This window comes from Solanum stenotomum, unplaced genomic scaffold (genome assembly GCF_019186545.1).
Source record: "Solanum stenotomum isolate F172 unplaced genomic scaffold, ASM1918654v1 scaffold25311, whole genome shotgun sequence".
Classification (NCBI taxonomy): Eukaryota; Viridiplantae; Streptophyta; class Magnoliopsida; order Solanales; family Solanaceae; genus Solanum; species Solanum stenotomum.
In genome coordinates, this window is record NW_026028480.1 from 520,093 (window position 1) to 529,191 (window position 9,099).

The window sequence follows — 9,099 nt, forward strand, 5'->3', positions numbered from 1 at the left end:
TCCACTTACTACTCCAATCATACAATAGAGCAAATAGTATAGGCCATACCAAATTCTTTTGGATGATAGAATCATTCTTGGAAACTTTATCTCTACTTCTTGCAACCCCCACCCCCAACCTTTTTCAATAATAACATTTTCGACAGTTTGTGTGCATCTCGATTATTTTATCGAATACATATTATTTACTACTTATCATAGATACTGGAAGAATCAAAATTCTTATTAAGAAATTCAAATTATATATAAAAAATAAACATATTAAGAAGTCAAGGAGATACGATTGATATCTATTTTATATATATAAAAGAATAACTTTTCAGCGCCTTGCGTCCCTAGCTCCGCCTCGGCCTTGAGCACAAATGTTGAGTAACTTTATACGCCAAGGTTATGACAAATTGAACTATTATAGTTTGAATCGTGATTTTATTTATTTCATTGATTACTAGATCACGTCTTGGACTATCTCTATTTTTTATTATTCCTAACAAACACCAAAAAATTCGAACCCATCCAATACCAAAACAAAAAAGGCTCCAGCTCTTATGGTATGCTAAGCTGGCACCAGTTGTTGCCCATTCATCCTCCCCCCCCCCCCCACCCCCAACCCCACCCACCCACCCAAAAACTCAAGAAGTTCACAAGCTTTTTGCCCTTCTCTTTATAGCTATAAGCTCCTTCTACTCACTATAAATACTTGCTCCCTTTAAATCTCATTTCACACACAAGCAAAAAATCATACATTATTCAAAGTTCAAGTAAATTTTTTAGCTAAAAATGGGGTCTTTTACCCATTATGGGTTCTTGATTTTAGCACTTTTATTTAGTTCTTGCATGGTTGCTTATGGTGGAAATTTTTTTCAAGAATTTGACTTCACTTGGGGTGGCAATAGAGCCAAGATTTTCAATGGAGGCCAACTTTTATCTTTATCTTTGGACAAAATTTCTGGCTCTGGTTTTCAATCAAAAAAAGAACATCTCTTTGGAAGAATTGATATGCAAATCAAACTTGTTGCTGGAAATTCTGCTGGCACTGTCACAACATATTACGTAAGTACAATTAATTTCACATAATGTTACTGAACTTAAACTATTATAACATTAAAGAATGTTTGTGAAAGCTACTTGTAGTCCAATTATCTGTCTTTCAAGTAAGGTCACTTTAAAATATTTGCAATTTTGAGAAATCTTTTGCAAGTCATGTCATATTTATTTAATGATTCATAAGGTAGGAAGTTATTATATTGTTCACAAGCAACTTGTTTAATTTTACATGTAGAAATAACCACAAATATGTAACAACTTGGTTGGTACTCATGTGACTATTTTTTTTTTATGTGGCTAAGAGCTTTTCTTCTTTGGATGTTATAAGCAACTTTTTATGTGTGATAATAATGACTTCTTGATTCCCTATTCCTTTTCCTTTTATTTTGATTCCTCAAAGCATATTACATGTCACACTTTACAAGTTGTCAACTTCTTTTTTTATAATAGAATTAGACTCATCCTAATTTATTCTAAGTTTTACTTATCGAAAACATAAAAATATTGACATAATCAGATCCCTGATAACGTATAATTACAAGTACACTTTTGAAACTATGCTAATACTATAAAGAATTTTTACATTGTTGACTTGAAATTATTACTACTAATAATTATATGCTATTGATCACTTGTGTTGCTTGGACCTTTCTAAAATACTATCATACTTATATTTGTTACTTTTTGAAAAGTTTGAGCAACGTAGTTGATGACCTGGAGCCTAATCCTTTTGTTACTCCCATTTGGAAATTAATAAAATCTAAGTAGCATTTTTACTAACTATTTTTTGTTTTTTTTATTGCAGTTATCTTCTCAAGGACCCACTCATGATGAAATTGACTTTGAGTTCTTGGGAAATGTTACTGGTGAACCTTATATTCTCCACACAAACATCTATGCCCAAGGCAAGGGAAACAAAGAGCAACAATTCTACCTTTGGTTTGACCCTACCAAGAACTTCCACACCTACTCAATCATTTGGAAACCCCAACACATCATGTAAGCAAATCCCTTAACATTATATTAATCTCTATATGTTGGTATTAAAAACCTTTATTATAAGCTTTGGAGAAACAAGGGAACTAATCTCACGTATGATCACTGAATTTTATTCACTAAACTATAATTCCATGTCTAAACACTATTTCATCCTAACTTCAGATAGTATTTTTTTTCTTTTCAAATATCAATTGTTTCATGTCTGAATGCATAACTAAAATAGTTGAATCATTTTCAACTTAACCCCTATATTTATTCTTTATCGCGTTAAAGTAACTGAACTTTACTTAATACAAAATTTCCATCCTAGTAACACTTACTCATTTTTAATTTTATTTATTTCAGATTTTTGGTGGACAACACACCAATAAGAGTTTACAAGAATGCTGAATCAGTTGGTGTCCCATTTCCCAAGAATCAGCCCATGAGGATTTACTCAAGCCTTTGGAATGCTGATGATTGGGCCACAAGAGGAGGCCTAGTAAAAACTGATTGGGCCCAAGCCCCATTCACAGCCTACTATAGAAACTACATGGCCCAAAGCTTTAGCCCATCACAATTTTCTGATCAAAAATGGCAAAATCAAGAACTTGATGCTAATGGCAGAAGAAGACTTAGATGGGTTCAAAAGAATTTCATGATTTATAATTATTGCACTGATATTAAGAGGTTTCCTCAAGGTTTTCCACCAGAATGTAGAAGATTTTGAGTGGGCTAAGTAGTTTTTTTTTGTGAAATTCGTTCATGTGTTTGTGGTTTTATTATTATAGGTTGTTAGCCAACTAAAATAAATTAATATGTTTTTCTTTGTTTTATTTTGTATGTTATTTGAAGCTAGCAAGTAGTTTATTTTGTATCTATTATATTTGATATCCTTTTTGGTACTGTTAATATTAGTAATCTCTACTTATTATGATTTGCACAAATTCAGTCTAATCTGTCCATTTGATGCCTTTAGTAACAACAGAGGAAAATAACATTGAAACATGAAGTTAAGATCAATTTTCCTAATAGTGTGTATTCAAATTTTACTCCTACCTGGGAAGTTGGGAGGTAGAACGGTTGTTTGGGATTTATTCTCAAGTTATTATAATTACAATTATTTCAAACTACTGGTTAACTAATGATCTAGTTAATTAATAATTTGATAAACCAAGAATATTAGTATTCCTAATAGAAAAATAATCCTTTTTCCTCATCAATCTTTGCCATGAAAGCCTCCATTAACTTTAAGTTGGTAATGTGATGCCTAAAGCTATTGTCCTCAATATTGATTATCTTAGACGTTCCTAAAAGCTCAATCAACCACTAGCCAGCTTGCCCACCTCGATTAATTTCATCAAAATACCTACTTTTTTTCCACTAACATAGGTACTGAGTAACACCACCCACCAATGCTTAGGTAGAAGAGAAGACATCACCTATTGGTTTTCGTTTGTGTTAGAACTTGAATCCAAATCTTCATGACTCTCCTCGAGTTCATCAACTATTAGGCCAGACCCTTTAATGCTAAACGTTCATACTTTAGTTGGAATGTAGGGACAATTACTCCTATGTTTTCTGTATATATCTAGGTCCTAATAATAGACATGGCAACAAATATGATATATTTTAAGATATAATATAAGTTGAAACTCAACAAACATCAACGTTTAAGGCATGGTTGTGGAAAGATAATTTTGAAAATATGAAGTAATCTCTTTGCAGTATGATGACAAAAGAAGAAAATAATCTCATTTCTGAAGAAGGAGAATCAAGAGTTATAGCTTCAACCACAAAATATATTTCTGGACAATGTCATCTATCTACAAGTCAAATTTGATAGTACAAGCAAGGAACTACGCTCAGTGATGATTCTCTCAGCTACGTTTTGTCCCAGCTTTGATATCTTCATTCTCAGGTTTTGAACTAGATGATTCTATCTTTGCAATAGCTTTTTCTTCAATACAAGTGGCAAATGTCACTCTTGGCCGGTACAAGGGCTGCAGGTTATGAGGTTGAATTAGTACATGTAAATGAATAGGAGATGCAAACTCCTTTCTTTCATTGAAGTGCTATTTTGGACAGGAAAAAAGTAGATATAAGTTAGAATAGAAAAAGTAATAGCCAATTACCGGGACTCTGCAGTGATAGGTGAGTTCATTATTCATTTGGCAAAGGCGCTCTTTTGCTCGTTGTTCTGCTTCCAATGCTTTTGCACATGCTTCTTCAACCTCAAGCTGAAGTTCAACAAAGTTAAATGAGATGATACTTTTGTAAGCTTTATGATTATTAAATGGATAGCATAGAACACACATCTATTTTCTCCTACAGAAAGAAAAAAGGCCAAACAAGTGTTATACAAACTGACAGAGTGCCACAGTTATTGAAGTAGTTAATCTAGTCATTACCTGAGTAAGTGGGATAGGAGCAAGGTTGTTTTCAGTAGAAAGGTGTTTCTCCAAGAAAATCCGCATATCAGCCAACTCCTTCAGCAATCCCAGAGAAACTTCTTCAGTGTCTTGCATCTGATTTCTAGAAAATTCAAAAGCTCTCTCAGCGTGCAGGCGGAATGATGCACAGTTCAGACAGTTACACAGACCTCTGCATCCCCTAGGATTTCTCTTTAATATCCCTTTATTGAGAACATCAGGATGAGTAACCAGATCATTTGATGATTCAGTATGAGTTGATTTCTGGAGACAAATAGCTGGTTCGAGGCATCCATTTTTGTTTAGATTATCATCAACACCTATGCAGTCTAATGGACAACCAATAGGCTCAGATTGTGAGATTTCTTGAATGGTCTCACTGATTTTACTAGGACCATCATTACCATATCCTGAAAGATCTGATGGTTCAGTCAAAGAAGATGCTTTGATCAAAGCAACTGTGTCGAGCCCTCCACTGTCTGCATTGCTATCTACCAGCAAAACATCACAGCTGCTTTCATTATTGATAGGTATCTTGAGGAAAAGCTCCTTCTTTAGAGACTCACTAGCATTTGCATGAATTCCTACACTGCCAGTCAGATCACCACAATTCCTATTTTCTTCATTGCAATCTACCACCAAAGTCATGCGATCTCCTTCAGGACTAACAGGCTCTTCTTTTGTATCCTCTACTCCATATTCACTTAGCAAACTTTCAAGACTGAATGGCAAGAGGTTTGGGATAGACACATTATATTCTCCAGTTGAAGTTTCAGGATTTACATTTGAGCTTGACGGTACTCCAGAAAAATTTGCTCCAGTACTAACATTATTGAGACAGTCTGGTTCTGGTTTTTCTGTATAACTTGTATCAGTACACTCTGTTTCTGATTTTCTTGTAATCTCCACATTAAGTTGTGTCTGGGAATTGGAATCATCATCAGGAAACACCGAACTTGGCATCTCATTGAACAATTGAGCAGCAGAACTTGAAACTTCCACAGCGATACAAGTGTTCAAGTAATCACCCACGTCATTAGCTGAGGTGCAGTTTGGTTCCAATAACTTTGTCTCTTGTTCTTTAATTTTATCTTTCTTGGGAGAATATTCTTTGTTCCTAGGAACTTCTATGCTCGCAGAGATCAAAGGTTGGTTGCACTCCAAGTCCATCCGAAATTTAGGAAGTCCATTTTCACTTGAAGCACCTCCTAGGAACATGAAAAACATGATCAGACTACAAGGATCCATTTTAAATACACCTAATATATGTACATAAAAGATTAGAAAAATGTGACTTACCGGGATCATTTTTCGCAGCATCCATCAGAAATGGAAGCAATCTTCTGTAGCTAACAGAGCCTGCAGCTTTGAACACCTTCGTCAGCCTAGAGCAAGGATTTAGAGCCTGTAAAACAATTCATATAAAATTAGAGGAAAAGGGCCATTCACTTTGTCTGCAAATGAGCATCATTTATTTGGAGAAATTCATAATAGCAATTAGTTATTTTACTGTTATTTACCAATTTGTTTCTCAAAACACTGCCATTTTTCCGGGGAGTCAAAGTAGACTTCTTCACAACGTAGCCATTTCTACTATCTGATGGATGACCTGCAGTTTTTTTCTCCATATGCTGCACATTATGATCTATGCTGACTCCCAAGTCACTCGCTTTAGCTTTTAAGAAAATGTCAGCATCAGGTGGTGTTGTCTGGACACGTTCTTCCAATGCCTCGGGATCAAGTCCTTTCACATTGGCAGACACTTGAGGCTCTACCCGAGTCTGGGACAAAACATCAAGGACATCATTGAGATCTTGCAGGTTGCATGATACATTGACCTCAATCTTCTGACCTTCAACACTCCCTAGTGTCTTACTGACATCAGAATTCACACCAACAAGTTTGTCTGCAGAAGAACCATTACTAGCCACTGATCGTAAATGAGGTTTCAGATAACTCGAACTTGGATTGTTGAGCTTGGATGATGTATCACGTGTCTCAATTTCTGAAACATCTATGTAAAAGAGAATTGCTTTAACTCCAATTACTCTAAGAACTTCAAAACATTGAAAAGTTCAATCCTCATAATCACCATTTTGACTAAAAAAAAACAAATTTAGAAATATACCAGAATAGTCTCTCGAAGCATCCATCAAATATGGCAGCAATCTTCTGTAGCTATATGAGCTTGGAGCTATGAACACCTTCCTACGCAAACTCGAACTCACAACCTAGAAATAAATAAATTACGATTGGAAACTTCCTCAAATTAATTTATCAACCAAACAATAACTTTCCCCAATACAATAAAATAACTAATGAATTGTTATGATGGACACTTTTATTTAAAGAAGACACAGAGATGCATCATAATCCCTTAAGGTGACGTCTTTTCACAGATCCTGCAAACACGAGATGTTTTGTGCACTAGACTACCCTTTTGACACAAAGATGCTATCCTAAGAAGATTAGAATTCAGTGTTATGGAAAACATTTAACAAAAAATTCCACAATCTAATTGATTAACCAAACAATTCATAGATATGCCAAGCGCCTGAAATAGTCACAGTATAATAAATACTCTAAATTATACTAACAAGGACCATCAATGTTCTAGTAGACACTAACCAAATTATCACTGGTTCAAATTTCTCATAGATAAACATAAAAATTTAAGCTACCAAACTTTGACACAATGATAACAATTTAATCTCGAAAGAATATATCTTACTGAATTAGTCTTCGGAATGGACACATTTCCGCTAGAAAGCTCAATCGAATTTTGACCAGTACCACCCATATTTCCATTACTCTCAGTTCCTACAGTTTCATCACACTGTTTTACCCCACATTCATCAATTTTATCACCATTTAGCTCAAACCCAACTCCATTTTTCTCCTCGATCAACATGGATTCACTTTTCTTCAAATTCTCACCATTCTCTATAACAACAGAAGCAGCTGGAGAGAACACCCTTCGAGCACGAAGATCCTTAATAGGTGTCCTTGACATTTCACAGAGATCCGAAGAAACTTCAGTATTCTGTACAAGTACTCTTTTGAGTTTCTTCACAGGTGGATCTAGTTGCCTGAGCTGGTTCTCAGAGCGCTTGAATCGGGTCGAATCAGCCCGAACTCGACCCGACCTGTTACAATGCAAATAGATCTGAGATTTGCTCCGAGTGAACTGACCTTCCATAATGGAACTGTTTCTGCTTCCCCTTTGCTTTCTCTTCCGATCATGGCATATCGGCAATTGCATTTTCTACTCTTTTTTTTTTGTGCAATCGTCCGGAGGATTGCTAAGGATTCAGGTGAGGTATTAGGGTTTTGGAAGATTGGAAAAATGGAGAGAAAAATAGAGATTATATGGCGGGAAATTTGAACTTTCTTTTAAGATTATACGGCGGGAAATAATTGCGGGAATTTGTGCACTCTTTTGGCTCCAAGGAGATTCCAAAAGGCGCTACTTTTTTATGCAATATTTTGGACTGAATTTTCAGTCCTATTTTATTCCTTAAAAATTTATAGTTATATAAATATTTTATACTGTTTTTATTCGAGTTAGAAGTCAATTTCAATTACAACTTGTGATATAAATCATGATATTTCTTTAAAACGTCAAATATTTTTCCAAAAGCTATGGTGAAACTTCGTACAAAACTTCACCCATAATGACTTGTCAAGAATATTTAGAATCTAGGTGTAACACCCCGTATCCGAAACAGACCAAAAATGCAGATTTTGAGAAGTTGCAGGTGTAACCCACGGTTGCCATCCACGGACCGTAGGTCAGACCACGGCCCGTGCTGGAGGTCCTTGGTTCACCACTGCAACCCCTCCCCAGCCAAGCTCAGAAAAATCGGCTAAGTCTTGACTCACGGACAGACCCACGGTTCGTGGTCTGTGTTCGTTAATCAAGACCTTTTTTACCTAGCCTCTGACACGAACTACGGTCGACCAGCACAGACAGTCGTTCGATCCACGGTCCGTAGGTCTGACCGTAGATGAGGGGCAGCAGCCAGTTAGCTGAAAATTGTTGATGGGTCAACTTTAGATGGTCATAACTTTTAGCACAAAATGAATTATGTGTCCCATAACCTATGGTAAGATAGATAATTGAATTATCTTTCCAACGCCATTGAGTTTGCTAAAATCCGACCTCCGAGTAAAATGTTATGCTCGTTTTAGTGAAGCCCTGTCGGGCAGACTTGACCGACGACTCCAATCGACGGACCGTAGATTGATCAACAACCCGTAGGTCCAATCCGTCGATCACTCCAACAACAGTTAAGTCAGGGGTTTTTGATCTTTTCCTATTTCTTTTAAACCCTAAGATACGTCGTTTAGACCTTAAATCATAAGGTTTTAGTCAGGTTAAGCCTAGAAACATAGCTATAACTTACCTAAGTCAAATCATTAATCAAAGCATAGAAAACTAGAATCAACAGAGAAGAAAAAGGTCAAGAACCCTAGTTCAAGAACGCAACAAGGTTCCATCAGTTTCAGCCCCGAAATCGAAAGATTTCTCTATGGAATTCGTCACCAGGTATGTGGGATTTCACTAGTGGGTTTCCTTCGCCCATTAGGTCCCTAGAATTCAGTCTGTTTCTTGATTCCCTTATTATGAATAGACCTAGGGTTT

At 35.9% G+C, this 9,099-nt stretch overlaps 2 protein-coding genes across 4 annotated transcripts; one reads left to right on the forward strand and one right to left on the reverse strand.

Annotated features, from left to right (window-relative positions):
* The first annotated feature begins 668 nt into the window (after positions 1-668).
* Positions 669-2,934, forward strand: LOC125851365 (xyloglucan endotransglucosylase protein 1-like). The gene is made up of 3 exons (XM_049531156.1): positions 669-1,050; positions 1,850-2,043; positions 2,389-2,934. Exons 1-3 carry the CDS (start codon positions 778-780, stop codon positions 2,750-2,752), a joined length of 831 nt encoding a protein of 276 aa, XP_049387113.1. The 5' UTR covers positions 669-777; the 3' UTR covers positions 2,753-2,934.
* Positions 2,935-3,760: 826 nt separating this feature from the next.
* LOC125851406 (uncharacterized) lies at positions 3,761-7,782 on the reverse strand. Of its 3 annotated transcripts, none has more exons than XM_049531208.1 (7): positions 7,186-7,782; positions 6,583-6,685; positions 5,975-6,459; positions 5,754-5,859; positions 4,434-5,662; positions 4,158-4,262; positions 3,761-4,025 (listed from the first exon to the last, which is right to left on the reverse strand). In XM_049531208.1, exons 1-7 carry the CDS (start codon positions 7,714-7,716, stop codon positions 3,903-3,905), a joined length of 2,682 nt encoding a protein of 893 aa, XP_049387165.1. In that variant the 5' UTR covers positions 7,717-7,782; the 3' UTR covers positions 3,761-3,902. The 3 variants fall into 3 exon arrangements, with proteins under 3 accessions (XP_049387165.1, XP_049387164.1, XP_049387162.1); XM_049531207.1 differs by having other exon boundaries at positions 4,158-4,256; positions 5,975-6,468; XM_049531205.1 differs by having other exon boundaries at positions 5,975-6,468.
* Between the last annotated feature and the right edge of the window lie 1,317 nt (positions 7,783-9,099).

Coding starts and splice junctions, on each gene's coding strand:
- LOC125851365 (XM_049531156.1), top strand. CDS start 778: ATGGGGTCTTTTACCCATTATGGGTTCTTGATTTTAGCACTTTTATTT. Junction 1,051..1,849: donor GCACTGTCACAACATATTAC/GTAAGTACAATT, acceptor TTTTTATTGCAG/TTATCTTCTCAAGGACCCAC. Junction 2,044..2,388: donor TGGAAACCCCAACACATCAT/GTAAGCAAATCC, acceptor TATTTATTTCAG/ATTTTTGGTGGACAACACAC.
- LOC125851406 (XM_049531205.1), bottom strand. CDS start 7,716: ATGCAATTGCCGATATGCCATGATCGGAAGAGAAAGCAAAGGGGAAGC. Junction 6,686..7,185: donor CCATTCCGAAGACTAATTCA/GTAAGATATATT, acceptor ATTTATTTCTAG/GTTGTGAGTTCGAGTTTGCG. Junction 4,026..4,157: donor CCTATCACTGCAGAGTCCCG/GTAATTGGCTAT, acceptor CATAACCTGCAG/CCCTTGTACCGGCCAAGAGT.